The sequence below is a fragment of the Apus apus genome, chromosome 7, assembly GCF_020740795.1.
Source record: "Apus apus isolate bApuApu2 chromosome 7, bApuApu2.pri.cur, whole genome shotgun sequence".
Classification (NCBI taxonomy): domain Eukaryota; kingdom Metazoa; phylum Chordata; class Aves; order Apodiformes; family Apodidae; genus Apus; species Apus apus.
Genome location: NC_067288.1, coordinates 30,853,874 through 30,878,022, shown reverse-complemented (window position 1 = coordinate 30,878,022; position 24,149 = coordinate 30,853,874). Strand labels below are relative to the sequence as shown.

Genomic DNA, 24,149 nt, shown 5'->3' with positions numbered 1-24,149 from the left:
TGGCCTTGCCTGGGCTAAACTGGAGCAGCCACAGAAATCCCAGATCAGTGTCTTGCCAGAGATACTGCTCTGGTGGCACTGAACAGGGTGACTGGGGGTTGGCAGGAATTGTTAATTAATTTGGCCTGACCCAGTGATGTCAGCTCTGCTCAGGAGCTTCAGTGCCACACTGTGGGGCTTGGTCAATGGTACCAGTCCCTGGAGCTGGGGGAGAGGCCAGAGCTCCAGCTCAGGCTCCAGCTCCCTGTGCTCCCTGTGCCCTCCAGCCCAGCCATTATTGCCCTATGCTCCCTTTCCCTGCTTGTACACCAGGCAGAAAAATCACCCAGAAAGTTTTTGTCCGAGTGTTCTTTTAGGTAATTATTTTGGTTGGAAAAGACCTTTAAGATCACCGAGTCCAACCACTAACCTAATTCTACCAAGTCCACTGCTAAACCAAGTCCCTCAGCACCACATCCACACAACTTTTAACCACATCCAAGGATGGGGACTCCATCACTGCCCTGGGCAGCCTGTGCCAGGGTTTGACACCCCTTTCTGTGAATAAATGGTTCCCAAGATCCAGCCTCCACCTCCCCTGGCAGGGGGGGTTTATAGAATCATAGAATCATTAAGGTTGGAAAGGACCTTAAAGATCACCAAGTTCCAACCCCCCTGCCATGAGCAGGGACACCTCCCAGTAGACCAGGTTGCACAAAACCACACCCAACCTGGCCTTAAAAACCTCCAAGGATGGGGCATCAACAGCCTCCCTGGGCAACCCATTCCAGCTCCTCACCCCCGTTAGAGTGAAGAATTTCTTCCTAATATCTAACCTAAGTGTCCCCTCTCTCAGTTTCAAACCATTACCCCTTGTCCTATCACTGTCTTCCCTGCTGAAGCCACCCTTGCTCACCTGCTCCTGGTAGGCGTCGGTGCTCCTCTGCCCCTTGGTCTGGATCAGACACCTCCCTGTCTGGGGTGCCCGGGAGCTCTGTGAGGAGGGGATCTGGATGGGCAGGGGTGGCTGGTACTGCTGGATGGTGACTTTGTTCATGCTGCCCTCGTACTGCTGCTCCCGGCTGCGGTGCTGCAGGCTCTGCGACCCCATCAGCGTCTGGATGTGACTACCTGCCTGTGGGCAACACAACCCGTGAGGCCAGAAATTCAGGAAGCTGAAAAGAAGCAGTTATGGCAACTTATGGAGTCAAGCGACAGCAAACCTCTTAAATCCAGCAGAGGTTTGCCTGGAGAGCCCAGCTGGACAGAAGCAGGGAGGTGACACGTGCTGCCCCAGTGACCCCAGCAGCCCTGGGGGGAATTGGCCATAGACAGAAGGTTTAATCAACAGAAAATCTAAGTATTTTTCCTTCCTACAGGCTCCTGCTCACAGTGTTTTGTGAGCTGGAAAAATTTACTAAATTGAAGTAGGGTGGCTTATTCATCCCAGCACAGTCTGAGGATACTGGGATTCCTTTTTCTCTTTTCCCTGCAGATAGTTTGGAATAAGATTTATACCCCAAATACAGACACTTGCCAGTGCTGTGTGTGGAAAGCACATCTCAGTTAAATCCTGTGCCTTGTCCTAGGGATAAACGTGGCTTTTACAATGTGACTAACGACACGATCAATTTTCTATTTTTTTTTCCTCAAAAAATCCAGACAAGTGCTGTCACTCTCCTGTCCCCCCGTCCCCACGGCCTGTCATGTCTGTAGCTGTTGGCTGAGGGTGAGGTTTGCTCCCCAGGTTCTGTTCCTGACATGGGGAGGTTGCACACGTGTTCACTCTTCACTGCAAAGCTTCCACATGGGCACATGGATCACATGAATATTTGAAGCAAATCTTTGCAGAACAAACTCAGTTGAGACAGTTGAGCCCTTCATATTTACAGGATTCAGATGTAGTTGCTTACAGATAATGGCACCCAACTCAGCCATAAGGGAACGAGCAGCATTCATGCTCCCTTGTATGATCAAGTATGATCACCTCCATGAAATACCACACCTTGCTACTGAGAGTTCTCAGGTTACAGGAACAACCAACCAGTGCAGTTACCTGAACAGCCTGAGCATGAAGGAGCTTCAGGACTACATGTCTCTGTACCTGCCAGTCTCTGTAAACAAACCAAACCTATTTAAAATGATGTTTCACATCAAGTTGACACCAGCCGACAGCACAACCACCTCATGAAGGTCTGACCCTCAGCACTACGGAACCTTTATGGTCCTGCTGGAGGAGCCACCAACTGTGAGACTGCATTTTAGACAAGATCACATTTGATACAGCAAAAGATCAAAACGTTTCTTGCCCACTGGCCAAACATCTGGCCATCTTGTTTGTTGCCACAGCAAAAGACATCTTAATGGATTTACAAGATCTCCCTGGCTTAGTGCAGATGCAGGTGGAGCTGCTGGTGCCACTGAATCCCAGCAGGACACACAGTGACTGTGAGCAAACCTGATCTGCTCTGCCTTAGTTTTTTTGCTGATAATACTTTTAGAAAGGCAGGGTACATGTCTGACAGTTCTTCATTTTAGCACAAGAGGAACAGTCTCAAAGTGAGCAATGGCAGAGAAATCTCTTACTCCTTGCGCCCAAATCTCCAATCCCCAAACTCTTCTTAAAACACAGCTCACCTGCATCCACGGAATGACAGACACAGACAAACTTACTGCAAGAGCAGCCAGGTGAAGACAGTCTGGACTGTGAACATTCCACATTCCAGGTCAGAGAGTTCCTCAATTCAGCCAAGGTCAGGAGGGAAGGAAAATGCTCCAGACAGACTTTTTAGCTCTTCATCAGCTCCTTACAGTGACCAGCCATGCCTCAGCAGATTGCTGGACCTCTGCCACCATGGAGATGCCAGGTGAGCATGTGCAGGATGGTCCTGTGCTTCATGTTGTGTCCTACTCATCAGAAGAGGACACCAAAAAACCAGAATCTCATGAATTCTTCTATTTGCCTCAGATATAACCCCATATCCACCACAGCAGTCCTCAGGAGGTGCAGCATCTGCCTCAGAGGAAAATGTCGATTTCAAATTCAAAAACAAAACAACAAAACCTAATGTGCTGCTTCACTGAAAAACCTCAAATCTTCTTAATCAGGTTAAGAGATCCTTGTATTGAACAGCAGGTGCTGGAAGTGAAACAGAAAGTGCCTCCCAGTCACGGCTGGCAGAAATACCCCTAAGTCAGAAGGGAGAGAAATGGTGACTCAGACATCTCTGTCCCAGTGTTGAGGCTTCTCCAGCTCCACAGCAGGTGCTACTTCTACATCCACCAGACCATTACAGCCCACACAGGGATCCCCAAGAGTCTGCATGGCCTCAGCCTTTTTTGTGTGATCCTACAGCAGGACAACTAACACAGTCCCACCATCCCCAAACCTGCACAGCTCCTCCTCTTAGGTCATCACCCAGGTTGGCTGGCCTGGTCTGCTCATCTTCCACCTTCATTCTCACTCTTCAACCTTCATAAGGAGTGATGTTCAGGTTCCTTTTGGTGATCCCCCACCACACTTCCAAGTCTTCCCTTTTATGGAGGTGCAGTTAACTCAGAATAAAACTGATTTAATCAGGCATGTAGCTGTCTTCTGTCTTGTTGACATGATAGAAGAAGTCATCTTCCAGGAAGCATAAATGCTGGAGTCTTTTCATAACTCAGTGGATTATCTGATTTGAAGACTAAAATATCCAACTTTTCCATAAGAGAAATAGCTCATAAATGATGGGATGATCACATACACGATCACACTGGCATTTAATCTGTATTCTGAACAGCAAAAAGGACAGAAACAACCACTCACGTCCTAGATAATGATGTAGTCACTGCCGTGTAGCACCCTACCTAGCAGAAATAGCCATCACTACAGGTACAGCAGCCCTTCCTGCATGGATGATGCAGGAACACATCTGACTGTGTTTGTACATGTACTGCACTAGCCTGAGTACACAGTCTGTCTGTCTGTACTTGCACTTGCTCTTTCCCTTGGAAGAACAAGTCCCAGCTCTTCTTCCAGTGACTTTCCCAGGACACCTCTTCCATGCAGTGACTTTGCTCTGCCTGAGCCCTTTCACACCAGTCCTGCTACATGACTGGAGAGGCAACATGTACAACAATTTATATTTACATGGTTTAATTGTTGGTTGAACTCTATTTCTACTGAAGACTTTCTGAGTCTGAGTTCAAATAATGGCTGCATTTTAATCTCTAAATGCTGGGAAACCAAGACACTGGAGGTCACTTCCCATGGAGAAGAGATTGTCACATCAGCACATTGCAAACCATCTCCTGAGGAGGTTAAACCATTTCCAGAATTCAATTTCTCACTCCTGTTAATGGACTTTGAAGAGATGATATCAGTGCTCCATGTGCATCCACAATGGCTCTGGCTGGAGGGGGATAAGCTGCTTTTCTTGGAACTATTTATTCTGCAGAAAAACAATCTCTATTATGCAGACTGCTTCCCCAGTTGCACTGGTATTCTTTATTTAACATCCGCCACAAAAGTTAATTATTTTCAGCTCAGTGTCCAATATTTACAGTATAACTGAAGCAGCTGACAAGGATGTAACAATGGGTTGCTCCACGGAGCTGAGCAGGGTGCAGAATGGTTGTGTAATGTTTGTTCTTACTGCAAGATTCAGAATGAAAAAGAACCAGCAGTTTCTCCTTCTGGTAACACCGATGGTGCACACAAGCAAGACAGAGTCTGTGTTAGACTGTGTGAATGGATTTTATCTCAACATGCCAGTGAAGATCAGTGAAGATCAGAAGTAACTCCTCTTAAATGTCTTATCCCAGTTTCTTGTGCATCACAGGATAAAGAAATCCTTTGAGTGACCTGAGGATCAGAGCCAGCTCCATCACAACATGTCAGGGCACCTTCCTGCTCCCCCCTGCCTGGGCAGGGCCCTCTGGGCTGCTCTGGCTTTCCTCTCCCTTCTTCAACCAATCCTCTGGTACATGGGAATCTCCTGTCACTGCTTTTGTAGGAAGGCAAGGGCTGCTGCTTCTGAAACCATCTTGGAGACCAGGATGAGAAGCCAGCAGGGAGATATTCACCTCATCAGTGCTGAGAGGTAATTAGTTGCAGCAGCCAGCAGTGTGCACGTGAGGACACTGCCACGCTGCTCTTACTCCTAAGCCTTTGCATCAGGAATGGGCAGGACTGCTCTCTATGCAGATAACAATCAGTGCAATTGTCACTGCTAAAGGTGTATGCTCCAGCTTCTGAAGCTGCCTGCAAACACATATTGGTTTTCCAGCATCCTCACTCTCCAGCTTCAAAATTAGAGCATCCAGGGCTGTCGGTTTCTCAGCAGATGAGCAGAGCCCAACTGGGGCTGGGAGGGAGCAGCCAGTGTGTGCACAGAGACAGGCCAGATCCCAGCACTGGAATTAAATACCTACTGACACCAGGTACTAGAAATTAGAGTCCTTTCTGGTGAGCTTATCAGCAAATGGTGTGTGCCTAGGAGGTCTCTGCCAAGATGTCTGACGGCCCAGAGGCCGGACTGGCCTCCATCTCAACACGTCTCTTTGTTTTTTTGTGATGAACTGAAGAGTGCCATTGAAATGAAAAATGGCACAACAGCTTTTCAGGACAAGAGGGAGCTGATGGCTGTTGGGTACCTGCAGAACCCTCCTGCCAAGCCCACTCTGCCCATTCCACACACTCTGGATACAACGACTCTGCGTGAGTACACATAAAAGCAGGCAGCAAGCACGAAAACACCAGCCTTAACTCACAACGATTACTGCTGGACACTTCCAAACAAACCCACATGCTTCCCAAACCCTCCCTGAGGAACCTGCTCTCCTCCCTGCCCTGCCTGGCTGGGGCAAGCAGGGCGGGCAGCCCTGCAGGGACAGCTTACCTTCTTGGTGACCGTGTCGGGGGGCACGTCCCGCCGGCCCAGCGGGTAGGGGTTCCACTGGCTGCCCAGGGACATCTCCTCCTGCCCGTTGTCCAGGACGCTGCTCTGCTGCGACGGGGTCTGTTGCAGAAATGGTAGGGCAGCCTTTAGTCACTTTAGTCAGCACGACAGAAAACTCTCTCGTCACACTCACGCCAGAAACCGACCCAGTGAAAGCGCAACACGCCAGCGCGACCACGGAAAGCCTTTTACACTGCTGCAGCGCCTCATTGACCTGTGGCCACGCTGCTGTGGGGCTCTGCAAGCAGGCCCTGAAAGGTGCTTCAGAGAAACCATGAGAATAATGAACGATGAGAGAAAAGGGAAAAGTGACTTAACAAAACTCGTTACTTTCAGAGAAACAATTTTTGGCAAAGTTTCATATTTAAACGTGCAGCCTGCCATTAATCACCTGAGTTGGAACTTCCTTACAGGTCGCTGAAGCCTCAAAAGCTTTTTGATCAGGTAGTTGCCACCACAATTCAATTATATGCTTAGATTTTCTTCAGAAAATATTCTTTACTGGCAGCATTGAACTTGGGAGTACTGCCTCCTGGTGCAGTGTCCCATGGTGTGCCCTGCTTCTCACAGACCTCTCTAGAGGCCATGGCTGGTTTTGCTCTAAGTTAACAGGATATCAGATGTATAATATTCAGTAGCAATTAAATGCTTTCCTGAATAGGAATAGGCAAAGCACACATTTAAAGTGTCCTGCACACGCTTGATACTCCATTACTATTTTCCACTTCTCCATTTATAGACTCATAGAATTGCTTTGGTTGCAATAGACCTCTAAGATAATCATGTTTCCTCTTTGCCACTTTCCCCCCTGGTTATTTCACTCCTGCTTTCAGTACTTTTGAGGCCATGTGTACTTTTCCTGCCCCATCATGACTGTCTGTTATCTGTCTTTCTCACCACAGCTGGAAATTTGGCTAAAGTGAGCATGGCTTTTTGTGTCAGACTATGTAAAATGTCACCACTGTCCTACCACTGACAGCACTTGGCATTACCTAGTGCTTGTTCAGTTAACTGGTTAATAGTAATCTGCAAAGAAAAAATGTCTATTCTTCCCCTCTGTCATTCAAGTACTTTCCTCTTCAGCTTTGATTAAAAAAAAATAATCATAAAACATTTCTTTACATGACTGAAGAAAAAATGAAACTGGTGCTTTGAAATACTAAAGCTGGTAACTGGTCAGTTGAGAGATTTTTTTTGCAAGCTTAAAAATCCTTTAAAAGTTAATAGAAGCAAATTGTGATTCAAATCATATGCCTCATAAGTGAAGTAAAAAGTAAATAAATTCAATCCCAATTATTTAAAATAAAAGAAATATTTCATTAGAATTCTCTCATCATTCAAGAAGTCTTCTGGAAAAATCAAGAAAGATTTTAAGAAACACTAGAAAAAACATTTTCCCTGTTGAAATTGAAAGAGCTCCCTGTAGAGCTTTCTTTACACATATGAAAAAATGGAAAAACTAACCCCAGCCCAGGACATGCTGAGCCCTCTTTGTCCACAGACCAGAATTTGGGCCCCAGTTTGGGCTCATTTTGCCTACATGACCTCATGAATCAGCCACTCTGCCCAGTTTGCTGCATCACCCACAGCCCCCTCATCCAGACAGGGGCTAAATCGTCTGAGAGCAGGGCAGGAAACAGCTTCTCAAACGAAACAGCAGCATTGCAAAAAAATTCCTGCTCTGAGGAGTGGTACAAAACAATGCCAAGGCAAGGCCATCACCTCTGTGATGTGACTCATCCCTTCCAGAGCCACCCACAGCCCAAGGTGCCCGTGCTGGGCTGGCTCCTGCTCCCTCTCTGGGAGATGGATTCATAAACCTGCTCTTTTTCCTCCTAACTGATACGTGGGAACATGCTGGTTAATCCTAAGGGGAATGGGTACTCTACCCCCCCTGAGAATGAAGTGCACCAAACCATAAACTTTTAGCAGAATTGTGAGAAGGATGCCAACAATGAAAAGCATTCTTCTGAGAAGTGTTTCTTTTGTCACTGGAGACATCACTGCTGCCTTTGTAAGTGACTGATCTGCAGAGGTGAGATTGCATTCAAAAGAGAAAAAGTATAGAGGGTGCTTTCTGATTTCTCAATAAATAACAGGTTTTTCTTTTCGTTTTCTGCAGTGAAATGAATTTGTCTGCTTGCATTATTATTAATTTACAGAGCTTGGACAGACTACAGACAAACTACGTATCTGTTATGTAAAGAATGCAAAGCAGCAGTTCAAACATTCTGTAGAATTGATGTAACAAACTTTCTCAACATGAGTAATTGCTGTACTTGATTTCCTGATCTTCCACTGAACAATTAGACCTCACTCGTTACTCTCTTGAGCCTAGGCCACAAGAAAGCTGAAGAAGAAGTAGCAAATATTAAGCTGCTGTGGCCTGGATTCAATAAGAAATGCAAAATCCTTTAGAACACATGAAGGAATAAAATCAAACAATACTAAACATTCAAATTATCTGCTCAACAATAATTTTTCAGCACTTTCCCAACAGTACAGTAAGAGAATACACCCCCTTCATGCAGTTCAGCATCACATTTTATAAGGGTATGTAGCAATGAAATGCTGGTGAAATAGAAAGCAGAAGAATTCATGTAAGACCACACCCCAAAACCTGGCTCCATGAACAGTGCCATGATTTTCCTCAGACATCCATATGTTAGTAACCATATTCATCTACAGCCTAAAATTGTTACAGTGATACATAATACCTTATTCCTAAGTGTGTGTAGGGAAATAGCACCGTGATTTGGATTTGATGTCCAATGGACTTCTTTCAAGGACTTGGGACAAGAATTAGGTTATACCCAAATAGACAAACAAATTATTTGAAAGAAAAAACCAGTATGACCAAGACAGGAAAGCTGCCTGTGTCCAAACACACACATGTCTACGGTTGAGATTTGACCTGGATGTCAGGAACTGAACAACAAAGAAGCACACACTAACATTAGGACTTGCTTAGATCCAGGGACAGCTGAGTGGGACAGGTAAATGAAGTGAACAGTGCATGGAAAGGAAGCTACACCAGGGGAAAGCTGACCCTGACGTGTGTGTGCGTTGCTGACCTCTCACGCCTCTGCCTGCAATCCTGCGCCAGCGAGCCAAGCAGGGCTAAGGCCTGCCCCCCAGCCAGCCAGCACAATCTGGTCCTGCTGCTGCCAGTAAATTATCTTATTCTTCTAAACAGGCTTGGATCTCAACTCTGAAATTGGGCCCTGGAATCCTCCTTTGGGCATCTCTGGCCGGCGCTGCCTGCGGAGGCCTGGCCAGGGCGCAGTGACCCGCGTGGATGATCCCACTGCAGCTCCTGCATCTCTGCTCCCCTGCCCTGTAATTACTCACAGGGATGTAGCTAATTTGTACAGCAGCTACAGCTGCTGATGTGGGAAGACGCCCAGGATGCTCCTCATTTGGAGCACTGCACCAGCTTCTGCCATCCCACACGATGCTGCCGCTGCTGCGGTGACACCGGTGTGGCCCTACGGGACACAGAGCAAGGTCCCAGCATCTCCTCCCTGATGCTCTGGAAACACTCCAGCAGTGTCCCTCTCTGGGTTCTCATCTCTGCCTTTCCCTTCAAACACTTGTTTGTGTATAGCTGTGCGTGGACTTAGCAACAGTACCCTGCTACTTCCTGCAAGATAAACAGTAAGAAAAATGAGAAAATCATTCTCTTTCTAGAGGCATCACTCAACAAAGGTTTAACATTAACTTCCTGTAGGCTTTACCCAACCAAGGTTTAACATTAACTTCCTATAGGCTTTACCCAACCAAGGTTTAACATTAACTTTCTACAGGCTTTACTCAACAAGAGTTCAAAATTAATTTAGGTGTGGTAGGCATGTGCTCAAAACTCATCAGCTGTAGCAGCACACCCAGTTTATGTTCATCTGTTAAAATCCCTGTCCCTTGGAGGCTATTTAAATGCATATTAAACACTGCTACGTTGGTTTTCCTAAGATCAAACAGTCACAAAATAACACACGTTCTTAATTTCTGTGCACAGATTAAGTCACTGAGAAAAATACAACGATGGCATCAGTCTGCAGGACGAGAGCAGAAAGCAGTAATGACAGCCATGTGAGCTGCTGAATCCAAAAAGCAAGGAGGTGGGCAGGAGAACCACGTTACCACCACCTTTGCTTTTGGGATTGGGTAGAGGATAAGCATGAGAAACAGGCAAAAGCTAAACCAGGAGAAAGCAAGGAGTATCGTTAATTTATTTGGTAATGCTGGAATATGCTGGCCCTCCCATACTTACTTTCGGTAGAGGTAGCTCTTGAAGCATTTGGTTTTCAAATTTAGATTTAGTCTGCAAGTTTAAAGTCATGCTTCTGCCGGCATGCATGGCTGAAAACCCTCCAGAGTGCAGCATGCCAAGGCTAACTGTGTTGTGTTTGTAAGCAGCAGTCTGAGTAAGGAAACAACCACGTGACAGGATATGAACACACATGCTCCTTGAATCAAGTATCACACATATATATGGTTAATTTCACAACGTTTTAGTTTAAGCCAACAAACAGTACCAAGAAATAAATAGCTTTTTTTTTTCTTTCTTTGTTTTTTTGAGGCATGCACTGGGTCACACGGAAGCAAATACATTGCTAGTTGTACATAAAATGGATACCATAAAAGACTTCAACGCTGACAGCAGATGAAATATGTTGTTATCTGTAGTTTGAGAACTGCAGTCTATAATGTGGCACAAGTCTTTGTTTTGCAAAATATGGCCAAATTGTGGTGCCTCTGCACAGCCACGGGTGGGCCAGAGAACTTGTATCTAGCATAAAAGAGCATCCAAGGCAGAGGAAAAGCCCCACAGGAGGAGGCTCTGCCCCACCTTGGCCAGCAGTGCCCACAGGGGACAAGCTCTGGCCCAGCGCAGACACTCATTGTTCTGCCCCAGCAAACACACATTGTAAACTAATGTCAAGATGTTTCTTAAACAAACACCACCTGGGAAGGGTTTATTTCCACCAGAAAGGCCTCTACTTGGGGTGCACTATCTTGGCTAGGGATGACATATTTTCCAATCAGTTTTACACAGCAAAAGGAAAACAGCTGAAGTAAGGAAAAAGCTTCAGCCTTCAAGCCAGTTCTTAAAGGTTACCCCTTTGATCCTTAATGATATTTTAAAATGCATCACATCTGAGCAACTGGAAGGTCATTAATATATCAACACCAATCTCATGAGTATTTAGCATAAAACAGGTATGTGGACACATCCTGAAACTAACTTCTGCACTTGACAACAGTAATTTTTCACAACCACTTCAGATTATGAAGTAAATCTGATTCATGAAGAAGGTCATTAAATAGTCAAGATCATTACTGAAATCATGCACTATAGCGCTTGGGCTGTTTTGTATAGAAGGCAAATAAGCATAACTCCCTGGGCCAAAAGGAGCACTAATCACACTCCTTGCTATAAAGAGTGGCAGTGCATATCCAGGGATATTTTTCAGAGAGAAGAGGTATCTTTAAGTCCCCTCCACTAACAGTGATATGAAAGCTAAAATACATTATTTTACTTTTCATCTGTGATGTTTTTCTTTATTGCTTTTTGCTGCAAAGATGTATCCAGCATCTTTTAATGCTCTCAAGCCATTACTGAAGTGGTGGACTTCAGCAGCACACTCATATCTGATGATAAGGAGAGATTTTAATGGTTTTTTGTTATTTCGGACAGTGCTGCGGCAGTGACTGCACCAGTAACGTGCACTGTGGTGCGTGACTCGTGCAGAGACCCTTTACCACTCGTTAACCAGGACCCCCTCACTCCAGCTGCTTTGGAGCCCCCCCAGTCCCCTCTGTGGGCTGGTTCCTCTCACACCAAGGCAGGAATTTCATTACTGGGAATTCTGGTGGTTACCACTGTACGTGCAAATAGTTTGAAAGAGCAAAACACACAACTAAAGGCATTAATTGCAGAGAAATGCCAAACATACCCTGTCTAACCTTCTAGCTTCTATATGTCTAAGTAGCTGTTGTCTCCAGTCAGCGGGCATTTTAGCACAGCTCTCATTTCCCTTCACAGGGGTAGGCCTTGTCTTTATATCACTGTTATCGGAAGGCTTGTCGCCATAGTTACCCAAGTTATAGTCTGACGGAATCTTTTCCAGCAGAGCTGCCATTGTAGGCCTCGCTGAAACCGGCCTGGTTTGGGATGTGCCGTAACTCTCTGTACTGTAGCTTCTTGCAGACAATGGCCTCCTTTGTGTAAGGTTTTTAACTGGAAAGCTTCCAGTCTGGGCTTTCACCTCTTGGTAGGAAGGATGCTCGTCTTCGTACCTGCCGTTCCTCTTGAGGAACTGAGACTCAGAGACCGAGATGCTGCCCTGGCGCTCCACAGCGCCTCGGTAGGGAGCCCGGCCGTACCTACTGCTCGGGGGCAGCTCGTGGGGCTCACTGACTCTCCTGAACATGGACATCTCGGTGGAGCCGGCCAACGAATCCGCCCTCCTCAGGAACCCTGGCCGAGAGCTCTGGCTTGTGAAGGGGGCACTGAGGGGCTCCTCGTTCACCGAGGGCTGGGAGAAGGAGAACATGTGCTCCACGGGGGGGTAGCCATGGTAGCCCCTGGGGCTGACCAGCTCCTGGGGCAGGTTCTTACTCTGCTGGGGAATGTACTCGGGGTTGAGCTGGAAAGGCGGCGGCAGCCTCTTCTCTGCTGTGACCTCCACTGCTCCCTGCGGGTTGAAGCTTTGGTCGAACTGGTAGACTTTCTTCGTGACCGAGGGCTTCTGCTGCGGCTGCACCTTGACGCTGCCGTAGGTCAGCAGCTCGTCATCCAGCATGGGGACCGACTGGCTGCGGGACATGCTCAGCATGCCGTGCTCCGGGCCCAGCAGCTTGTCCACCCTCTCGTGGGTCCCCACGGTGTCGTTGCCAGATGCATAGTTTTCCAGGGGTATGTTATACACTTTGTACGTCCCGATGTCGATCTCATCGATACTTTGCGACTTCTTGAACTTGTTGGTTTTGATATCCCTCATCATCGGAGAAAGGCGCTCGGTGCTCTTGCTGATTGAAATGACACTTTTGGAAGGATCTGGGCGACAGTGGATATGGGAGAAGACGTTTGTGAGACTTCTGTTAGCATTCGAGTCGTGATATTCCCATGCTATTCCTGGAGTGAAGGTGCTAGTCATTTCAGGAGACTCTTTGACATGATCTTTCCGCTCAGGCAAAGGGCTGGTGGTGGGGGTGCTTTCCAGTTTGGAAGGAAAAGCTGTCCTGTCTTCAAAAGGACTAGGGGTTCTGGTCCAATTTTGCCAAGGGTTGGGAGGAGGCACTTCAGATTCGTGTGTGTTTCGGAGCGTCGGCTGCTCCAGCTCCAGGGGAATGCCAACTATCCTGTCCTGTCTGATCAAGGGCCTGCGTCCATGTGCGGATGTGCTTCTGGACTTGGTGTTCAGGAGGGGGTTGGCACTGGGGTTCTCCACCGTGCTCTCCTCCCCCACGAAGCCAGTGTTGTCGTAGTGGGAGCCGTCGTTCCAGCTGTCGGCGAAGGTCTCGCTCAGCGGGCGCCGGTCGGAGCGCGGGGGCAGGTTCCCCGCCGGCGCCGCGTCCCGCTGGCTCAGCAATGGCTTTGTTTCCAGGGGCTGTGGGAACGACTGTGCCAGCCTGCCAAAACAAAAGGAAGCAGAGCGAGATAAAACGCACGGCAGCACTCACCAGAAAGGCGCCTTTAGAAAGCGACTGGTGCCTTGAGACCTGCGCCTCGTGCCCCTGCTGTGGCACAACTGGCTGCAGCAGTCTCTGCACCTGGGCACAGGTTCTGCAGGTGTGTGCACAGAGAAACTGAGCAGTCACTCAGGAGTCCTGGGTGACTCAATGCCATGCTCATATAAATCCCGGTGATCATATTTTCCTGCTTTAAAAGTAATCACAGAATCACACAATGACAGAATTGTCACGGTTGGAAAACACCTCTAAGATCACTGTGTCCAACCGTCAATACCCCTCCCTACCCACCCTCCAAGGAAAAAAAAAGAACAAAAAGCCCACTAGAGCAAGTCCTGAAGTGCCTCCCCTACCCTGTTTTTAAACACTATCAGGGATGGTGACTCCACCTCCTCCCTGGGCAGCCCGTTCCACTGTCCAACCACTCTTTCAGTAAAGAAATTCTTCCTAATATCCAAACTAACTCTCTCTTGGTGGAACTTCAGGCCATTCCCTCTGGTCCTGTCATTATTTGAGGGAAGAGGCCAACACCCACCTCCCTAAAACCTCCTTTCAGGTAGCTGTAGAGGGCAATGAGGTCTCCCCTCAGCCTCCTCTTCTTCAAACTAAACAATCCTAGCTCCCTCAGCCTCTCCTCATAGGACTTGTTCTCCAGCCCTTTCACCACCTTGGCTGCCCTTCTCTGAACTTGCTCCAGCAACTCAATGTCTTTCTTGTAGACAGGGGCCAATCTTCTATGAGTGCAAGGGAAGATTTTTTACATTAATTTATTTTTTTTTTTAAACCAAAATACCAGGTTCAGTTTGTGCATGTTCTCACCACTAAGATTTTGTGCATCTCCAGTGGGCAGGCTCCAGCCTCTCTTTAATGGGATGGAGCTACATGAGGTGATTCATGGCAGGGATGCTCCTGGTGTGGTACGAGGCTGTGTTCAGGTTGCTGATGGCCACTGCAAAACACAGCTTTCAGAGAACTCTCGTGTTCCTGGAGGTCCAGGGCAGAGTGAGGCTCAGGACAGAAGACAGGAGAGAGACACGCTGTGCTATCTGTGCTGAACTACAGCCAGCTGCAGCTCCTGACCACACGGAGCAGAATAATTGCAGCTCCATGACTGGGCTCTTCTGATGCCTGGTTATAGCTCACAGCTGAAAAACCAGCTGTAGAATTACCACCATCCACAGACCATGAACGGGTGGTCAGCTCTGCACAGCCTGGGCTTTGAACAGCTCCCTACCCCTCTGCAGAACTGGGGTGAAACTGCATTTTTTTAACTGAAAGCCTTAACAGATACTAGAAGATCACTCTGAATGCATGTCACAAGGTAAGATGAAAGGCAACCAGCAGCTGTGTTAAGAAAGATGATCACACCTGTTCCCCCACAAAGAGTTATTCACTGCTTCTTTAGCCGTTGTCTGCAAGGACCCCATTTTAACATGCGTGTTGGAGGACCCTGAGGAAGCCTGGGAAGGGGAATAGTCTGAGTAAGTGCCTGAGGAAACGCTGTTGTTCAGACAATGGATCTTATCTGCTTCTGACTCATCTGTTGACTCTGAAACAAAACACAGCAAACATTTTCAGGAGGTGGCATTTGAAAACTCCATAAAATGCGTTTTTAAATTGATACTGTGGAGATACATATACACACGTGCACAAATATGCATTAATATGTTTTAAAATCAGAGTGAATTGCACAACATCCTCAGAAACGGGTCAGTCTGTGCACGTTACAAATCTAAAAAGCTGTAAGTTAAGTTAGTACCTTTCTTCTCTTTACCCAGAAGCACCAGTTTGGGAGGGTACAATGGAGTCTCTGGCAGGGAAGGCCGAAGTTCCCCTATCCTCATCTCACTGGCAGGATGTCCATAGGCATCCTGAGGAATATAATAACACAGAGTAAACACAGGAAACAGAAACCACTTCAAACTGCAACAAGCAAACCCTTCACAGCCTTCTTTACATGAACGTGACAGCATCCCAAACCCCCGCCATCCGGGTGGTGTCTAATCATGCTGATTTGTCAGCTGAAAATTCTAATTAGTACTACATAAATAAATGTAAAAATCATGGTGATGGGTTCATTCTGAAAATGTGGACAGAACAGATGGAACTTGCAAGATACATCAAGGCCATGTAAACATTTTTGATGTAGTAAAGGTCACAAAAATACAAGCTGCCAGTAGAAATAAAGAAAGATGTAGGATAAACAATTATTTCTTATTTCAGGAGCAAGTATTCCTCACTCATTTAGCTGTGGCACGGCGCTTCCATAGATTCAGCTGTCTCTATAGCTATATGTAATTAAAATAACTTTGAAGAGTTTTTCTGCTAAATTAAAATGATTCTAATTTCATAAGCTTCTCATTGAGAGTTCACCAAATCTCGACCTTCAAAGCCTGCCCTGCACAGCTGTGTTGCTGTTCTAGCTGGCAACAGGATGTATACTGAAAACAGCATGAGATCAAAAGTGGAAAGAGAGATGCAGTCTTAGAAAGAGATATTTTAAATTAGGACATTTAGATCAGGCTCATAGGATATCCAGAAGGAAAGGAAGACACCAACGGGAATCCATGGCATTTCTTATTCCTGGAAGAAAGTTCAGAAGGGAGAAAGACACTGACCTGAAGAGAGGTGTCCTGGGGAGAGAGGGGAGGGGAGGACACTCCCTGGAGGAACAATTCTGGTAACCCTGCTCTCAGGAGAGGACCCAAGGAAAGGGAGCTGGAAGAACGAGCAACATGGGAAGCCCATGTTTTGGGTGCTGGGGCATGGGCTGAGGGAACTAGTGGAGAAGGGCATGGGCTGAGGGAACTGGTGGAGATGGGCATGGCAACACCAGCAGGTCCTGCCAAAGCCAATCAGGATCCTGGGGAGGGCTAGGAGGAACATGCATTGTCTTGGAAGGGAGAAGATGAGCTGTGACTTCATACAGGGGGTGGAAGCTGGGGAAGGAGAGTGTCCAGTAAACAGAGGAAATTTTGGAGAGCTATCAGGAGAAAAATCAGTAATTAGTAGTATAAGTGAGGAAGGAAATGGTTAGGAGGAATATCCTTAGAAGGGAACTTACTCTACGGGAAACACTGTGAGGGTCTCTGCACCCTGACAGCTGTCGAAGGTAACCCAGTGGTTTTGCAGAGTGAAGTCAGAAAAGGCAGGAGATGTTATATTTAGATATACAATTTTAAATGGAACACCAAAACCAAACCACATTATTCAAATGTAAAATGCTACAATACATTTAAAATTCACTTGCTTTTACTCATAAAGAGAAAACTCTCAGAGGTTTACTCTCCATTAAGTACTTTTTGTAGGAACAGTGGAAAGAGAGATTTGTAGAAGCATTTGTCATGTGATTTACCCTTGAAGAATATAATTATGTTTACACAACAGATCTTCTATTCCTTCTGCATTTGGTGTTCAACTTTAAGGTAGCACTACACCAAAAGAGCAAAGAACAGGTATTTTCACACCCAGTTAATTAACCCCCTCAGTGCTGCCAGTTAAGGAAACAGCTACAGGCTGATCCTTACTTGATGTAACCTACTCAAGCCTTTAAGCTGCTTTCACCTGCAGGGATCCCTTTCTGTGGCTGTTTCTGACAGAGCAGTGGTCATCTACATACAACTGAACAGAAGGGCAACAGCATTTTTCCAGTGCAGCACCAGCATTTCCTTGTGCAGTGTAACAAACTTATGCAAAACTATTTTGGTGAGAAAGGAAGCAGTGCAGAGCATTCGCAGAGTGTGACATTCTCCACCTTTGGAGCACAGTGCACGTTGTTTCTTGTTGTACCTCTGAGCTTTTTGTATGCTCTTCTTTCTCCTTCCTGCCTGGGATTGCCAGAGTGGATTTACCAGTGTTGACTGTGTCGGACAGGTGGCTCTTTTGGAATTCTGTGTTTTCTCTACCTTCAACCTAGAATTCCAATATTGTGCCATGAAACTTCCAAAAGTTAAAAGCATAGGATAAAACTACTGGCTGTGAGCTGGGAAGAGCCAGCAGTTCTATTTTTGACCTGTGTGATACTGTTTTTTCTTCTTTTTAGCACCTATTCCAACAAAAATCAATACTCTTTTGAAAGAACCCTAGTCTGGTGTTTGTGAATATGTCACAAAAGTGAAACACGTTGTAATAAAACCAAAATCACATTCCATTTAATTCTACTCTGTTTAAGAGCACCTTTTTTCTTATAAGCCCAAGAATAAAAATGTCACTAATAGCAAAAAAAAAAGAAAAAGAAAAAAGAAAAAAAGAAGTATTTTTAATAGAACTCACTGCAAGAACAAAGGGAAAAGATAAATGCAAAAGATAAAGTCAAAACTTAGTCCTCAGGACTAACCAGAGAAAGATACAGGTAGAGAGCAGAAAAATGTGGTGAGCTGGTTTCCAAGAGAAAATACATGGTAAAACCCATTAAATATCAGGAAAGAGAAATATCACCAATTATTCATGCTGACAAGACAAGAACATTAAATTACAATTTAGAGAGATGAAATTTTAAAAATAACCTAACTCTTAGAATCTGCTTACAAGGAACATAGAGCCTCTGAGGAGAGCAGGGCCAGGCTCTGGGCAGACAGAGCAAACACGAGGCAGAGGAAGATGAGGCCAGGAATGATGGATCTCTTCCAGAGGAACGAGAAATGGAGAAGCAAAGAAATAAACTGCTAAGGCAAATACATGGTACTCAGAGCAGATGTCACTAACACTTTACTGAAAGAATAAAGGAGATGGGAGCAAGTGTAGACACAAACACACCCAGAGAGCTGCCAGCATATCCCCAGAGACTAGCAAGACTAAGGGAGGTGTAGGCATCTCTCCTGACAATCACCATCAGTGGGATGGGTTTGTACCAAAGCCCTGCTGGGCTGCCCAGAGCACAGCACTGCCTCCATCTCAGCCCTGCACTGCAGTCACTTCCAAGTCCCACTAAAAAGCCCTCTCCCGAATAATGGCCCTGAATAATGCTCCTCCAATCCAGACCCTTGGATAAGGTCAGGCAGAAGTCAAAGTCACTCAAAATGAACTTTAAGACATTTGACATCTTGTATGAAGAAAGGTCTGGTGTGAGTCAGACCTCCAGATGAGGAAATCATTACCTCCCTTCTCCTTTGACAAGAAGGCACTAAGGTCATAACCTCAGTAAAGACCTTTTGCACCACAGAAACCAAAAACTCTCTGATGGAGATATTTCTGATTCCTGGTAAAATACAGGTAATTCTGTAGCAAAAAAAGCTAATTAAGGTAAAGGCTTAAAGCAGATACAAGCCAAAAACCTTCCACATACAATCCTCTCCCAACCAGGAGAGACTGTCACTGTGCATCTCCTTAGTGGAAAACAGCTCCCGGGAAAACAGCTCCTAGAGGAAAACAGCTCCTAAACCTACAAGGAATTAACACAGTGGGTGGTTGGACTAGAAAAGACTTTTTAAAATCCGAAGCTGAAAGTTATATGGAAGTATTTCCAGTTTGTCAACCCATAGATATGGAGAATATGAATTATAAAGATCTTACTTGCTGATTTGTGTTATTACTCCTCGTTTCACACGGAAAGGCTACACAATTTACTGTTACCCCTGACTAGTGTTTGTCCAAAACACGTTTCAAAATGACTTAGGACAATGAAGAGGTTTGTTTTAATTGATGATTAATTAAGAAATTGTTTGTTTCTTATAACTGAAGGTGGAGGATGATACAGGGGATTTGAAATGTAGTTTGTTATTCTTTTTAGATGCTCCCTTTAATTATCAAGAAACAGTTTTGTGAAGAGACACGTATAAATTAATTACAAGGAAACCCAAAAGAGATCAGAAAAGAAACCAGCTAATCTGGCCTCTGAGGATGAAAAAGTGAGCACTGCACCTGAAATTAAATTACCTTGTTATTAGAAACTGTCTTCAGTCTAAATCTGTATCAGAACACACCTGCATTTTCAAACTGTATTTTAACTTGAGGCTTGAGATCATGTTTCCTAATTATCTGAAAGGCAAATGGAACTTAAGTATGTTTTATTTAATGTGTTATAACTGAAATAATGCTAAAAGAATTCACAAAATCATTCACACTTTCCTACAGTTTCCCACACCTTCATCTTCATGCAGGAAGCCAAAGAGAGGAAAATGTGTCCATCACCTTCCTTTGCAGCCAGAACACCTTCCCAGTGCCACTACCTGTATGAGTGGCAGGAACACTGCTTTGCTTTCCTTCAGTGGATCAGGTAGCTGTGTTACTAGTCTTGACTAAGCACTAGGGAAATTAAAACCTGAAAAAGTTCCACCTTCTTCACTGTTACAATAATAGAAGATGAAAATTACATCTTCACTAATATGATGGCAATAGTTATGCACTCCCATCAGTTGCTTGTGGTAGAAAATTAAGGAGGAAATTGCAATCACAGTTTTTAATTGCACTTCAGGAATTACCACAGGGTCTTCAGCAATGCAACCATTTCTAGCAGACTGCTTTTTGTGATCCTCACGCAATTAACACCTCAGGTACAGATATGATTGTTTTCCTGTTGCAAAAGTGAGTGCATTTTTTATCAAAGAATGAAATTCGTCTTCATCCTTTTCTACATTAGAGCAGTGGGTGGTCACACAAGCACCTGGAGTAACTGCAGTGTTTTGTGCTGCTGCCCCTCACTCTTCCCTTACTCTCTGCTGTGCCTCAGTCAACTGCAATGTCAACACTTTAGTTTGACAACTCAACATTTAGTTTAACAGCACTAAACCAGAAGAGCCACCTCTTTCTGAAGCCTTTGCCCCTAGGCACAGCCACAAGACCAAACACCTGATGTCAGACAACACTGATTCAAGTTCCAGACAGACAATATATGAGTGTTCACAGCAGGGTTAAATAAAACCCCAGAAAGCCATTAGCAAGATTCAAGTTCACAACCCAGGTGACACACAATAAATTGTCTGTGTTCAGCAGCAACAGCAGAATGTGTCAATGCTTGTGCCACACAAACAAAAAGTCAGATCAAAGGTCAGATTTACACAGTAAGAAAGAATTTAACAAGTAAAAAGGAATAATGGGGGAACTGAAGATTTCAGACTTAGATAAAAACATGAAGGCTTTATCTAGAATATTTCAGTCTGAGTACTAATTGAAACTGTTCCTAGATTCGATTAAAGTCTTCCGTGGCCATCTGAAGAGAAAACTTTTGGTTTATCTTTTTTTAAGAAATGAAAATGTTTAACTATAAAAAACAAACAGTATTAGCAGGGCAGCTACAGTGACTGTTGAATACGTAAGAACAGTCCAAACTGTGATAAAGATATGGAAAACTGAGGAAGAAAAAAACCTCATATACACACAACTTGCCAGAGATGGGGATAGTTCAAGGACAATGAATTTATAATAATGTTTAAATAACGAGGGAGTGAAAAGGTGGGTTTTTTTTCCCTTTATATATTTCTTCTGAACAAAACGACTTCATAAAGAGTTTCAAGATGGTCATCGTGAAGATTTGTGCAGATTTACAAACACACTGCAGGGTGAGAGGTTTCCCTTAGTTAGAAACTGTGCCTGCACAGAGTCATTAGTGTGAAGGTTAATGAGGTCATGCCCCCTGAGACCAAGCTGCAGTTGTTGGCACCAGCTCTGCAGAGGGCTGCAGTGCTCAGTGACTGTGCCCCTGTTGGAGCACAGCCTGTGTTACCCTGCACACTGAGCCTCTGGCAGACACCCAGGGCCAGATTCTGCAGCTCATTCTAAGCTGCTGTTCAGGGGGTGCCCGAGCTGAACTTCCCTGCAGTGGAAGAAGCACTCCTGCTGACTTCATTAACTCTGACAAGGTTAATTGGCTATCTACCGCGTGCAGTGTGAACAGAAGAAGCAGAATCTAATGGCACAGTAGGGTCAGACAGAACAAACTGATTACTCATTAACATATTTGATGAAGAAACACACTTACTTCATTCTGAGAAGTGATCAGGTCCATTCTCCTGCTAACGTGCCAGTCTCTCTGATAATTAGAGTTTGGGAGAGTACTTGTATATATTAACACCAGAATTCAGATCTTGGTAGATTTTAAACCAAACATTCAGTCTGATAATCTCACCAGTAATGGGGAAAATGGAAACTCAATATAAAACTAAATTAACGTTATGGAATGAAACTAGACACTCTTAGGTAGGAAGTTCACAGCAGATGCAGAACATGGTTTGATGGAGCTGTGGTAAAAGCCCACCTGGACCTCTGGAGGGGACCAGGGAGCCCATGGCATTACCTCCACTGAAATCTCCTTTGGTGCCATGGGCCACTTGTGCTCATACTTTTCTTTCACAGTCTGTTCACTGTTGGCAGTTGGTGCTGAGTTCTCCGGCCGGACTCCATGGCTCGTTTTGCCCACCAGGTTCTGAACTGATTTCACCATGTTCTTTAAATCCTCCGGGTATGGGGTGGGATAACGTTTTAGATTTATTTCCACCTGCACATTCATAAAGAGAATCAAAGCACAAGTACAGAACGAAAACAGCATGCAAACTAAAACCGTGGTTGCACATTTTCAATTAATCTCTTTGAGGTAATGTGTCAGGCACAGCTGTCTTCATGGAGTTCTGGGCTGAAATTTGCTCTCAGTTACACTATGTCAACCTATAAAGGAATTTAAGTGGCATAAAATAATGGATGGGAATGGTTCCCTGAAAGTCTATCTTTTACCCAGTGAGATCATTGCATTTTAATTCTAGGCTGTGTTTGAGAGTACTGACATTAAATCACACTTTTTCAAAACAACACTGGTGTAAATGCAGAATTAATGTAGCTATGTTCAGTGTACTGAATTAATCTGAATTATCTATGGCAGCTGAGAACAGAATCTGACCAACTGGGAGCTGTTTGCTCTGTGAGATATACACACAAGCACTCAAGTGCATCTTACTTATCTTTTCTTACACAGCAAGTAGAGGAAAACAGACTCAAATCACTACAGAAAAGTCATCCTAAATCACACTGAATAGTGCTTTAACTGACTGACAGATTTTTTAGAAAAATCCACATTTTAAGGTCACCATTTTTATCACTTATAAGCAGAGAAACATGGTACTTCCCAAGTACAAAGCAATCCTAATTGGAAGACAATTCTCCAGAATCTCAGGGTTGAGAGAAAGGAGAAGAGTGGCTGAGAAGGCTCCTGGATGGCACCACCCTCTGTCATCTGGCAAGACTTTGCACTGCCAGCAAATTGCTCTGAGGAGATGGGGCAGCAAGTGACCATGGCAGGAACGATGGCCTCTCCTTCTGCCCCCTCTCTGTGTTGCAGCCCCCTTTTCTCTGCTGGACACCACACCACATGGTGAGAAGAGATGCTGAGGACACTGATGTGAGCACCCAACCACCACACGACCTTGGCAAGTGGCTTGGGCTGTGCAGGGAGCTCAGGCAGTTGGTAGAGCTGTTCCTTGAGCCCAACCTTCTTCCTGCAAAACTGTCCTATCACCACCTGCCCTATCTCCACACTCCACATTTACCAGGTGACAAGTACTTGGAAGCATTTATCACAAAGAAGCTTGTACCTCTTTGTGTACACGAGGTGAGCAAAGGGAGCTCATTTTAATAGCTCAGTATTATAGCTTAAATTCCTATCAAGCAGGAAAAATGCATATTGGGATTAAAAAAAATGTGTTCTATAGATAAGAATATCTTGAAAGCAAAAGCACAATGAATTTGGAAAATGAAACTATATGAAATACAAGCGTATAATTCTGAACCACAGTAGAATAAACATTAGGGATAATAGATTCTGACATGACTTTAACATAAACCATTAAAATGTATGGCTATGGTGTCAGATGTTAATAAGGAATTTCAACTGAAAATATCAATTGAGTCTGTAAAACATTACTAAAGCTCTGGTTGATTTATGGTTGAAAGAAATGTGATTTGGATGTGGCATAATTAGGCAACTCCTTTTTCACAAAATTCAGACCAGGATTTAAGTGTAAGTTCTGCAGCCAAATACAGCTCCAAGTCAAGTCGTAGAGCAAATCCTCAGTAAGTACTAGTCAAGAAAAATTAACTGAAAGACTTTCATGAAATAGATAAGTCACAGACATGGATTTCAGCAAGAGTTTCATATCACTGTGAGTATCATCATTGAACAGCAAAACTACTGGCAGCTGTGGTAGGAGATACCCACTAGAATGCAGGTATTTTCATCACCAACTACAGAGGAAACCTGCAGTTCCTGTCGCTACAGTCCTTGCATGTTTAATGCCACATCTAAAGGAGCATGACCCTGAAAAGAGAATTTTTGAAGATCTTGATAGAAGAAGTTACTGAACAATCTCAATTAACCCAACCAATTTTAACATATACTGGGCTGAGAGTTCAGTTCCGACTGTGGAAGATACAAAGCGAAAACTATGTCTGCTCTTATAAACCACTACCAATGCTTGTAACCCATTGATAATTTCAGTTAACCTACTAATTCATCCCATAAAGGTCTGGGGAAACTGCTAAAAATGTAGATGTTACAACTTTGCTGTGACCTATGTCACCACGTGGATGGAGAGACACAGACTGAGGTCT

The 24,149-nt window shown here is 44.9% G+C and overlaps 1 protein-coding gene across 1 annotated transcript in view; it reads right to left on the bottom strand.

Annotated features, from left to right (window-relative positions):
• Positions 1–24,149, bottom strand: part of LRRC7 (leucine rich repeat containing 7) — a 142,877-nt gene that overhangs the window by 6,854 nt on the left and 111,874 nt on the right. Inside the window, exons 16-22 of the mRNA XM_051625656.1 lie at positions 21,847–22,047; positions 15,376–15,487; positions 14,985–15,165; positions 11,879–13,556; positions 10,192–10,341; positions 5,862–5,981; positions 896–1,114 (exon numbers count right to left, since the gene is read on the bottom strand). Coding sequence (XP_051481616.1) covers positions 896–1,114; positions 5,862–5,981; positions 10,192–10,341; positions 11,879–13,556; positions 14,985–15,165; positions 15,376–15,487; positions 21,847–22,047 — 2,661 coding nt within the window. The remainder of the gene's footprint in view (positions 1–895; positions 1,115–5,861; positions 5,982–10,191; positions 10,342–11,878; positions 13,557–14,984; positions 15,166–15,375; positions 15,488–21,846; positions 22,048–24,149) is intronic.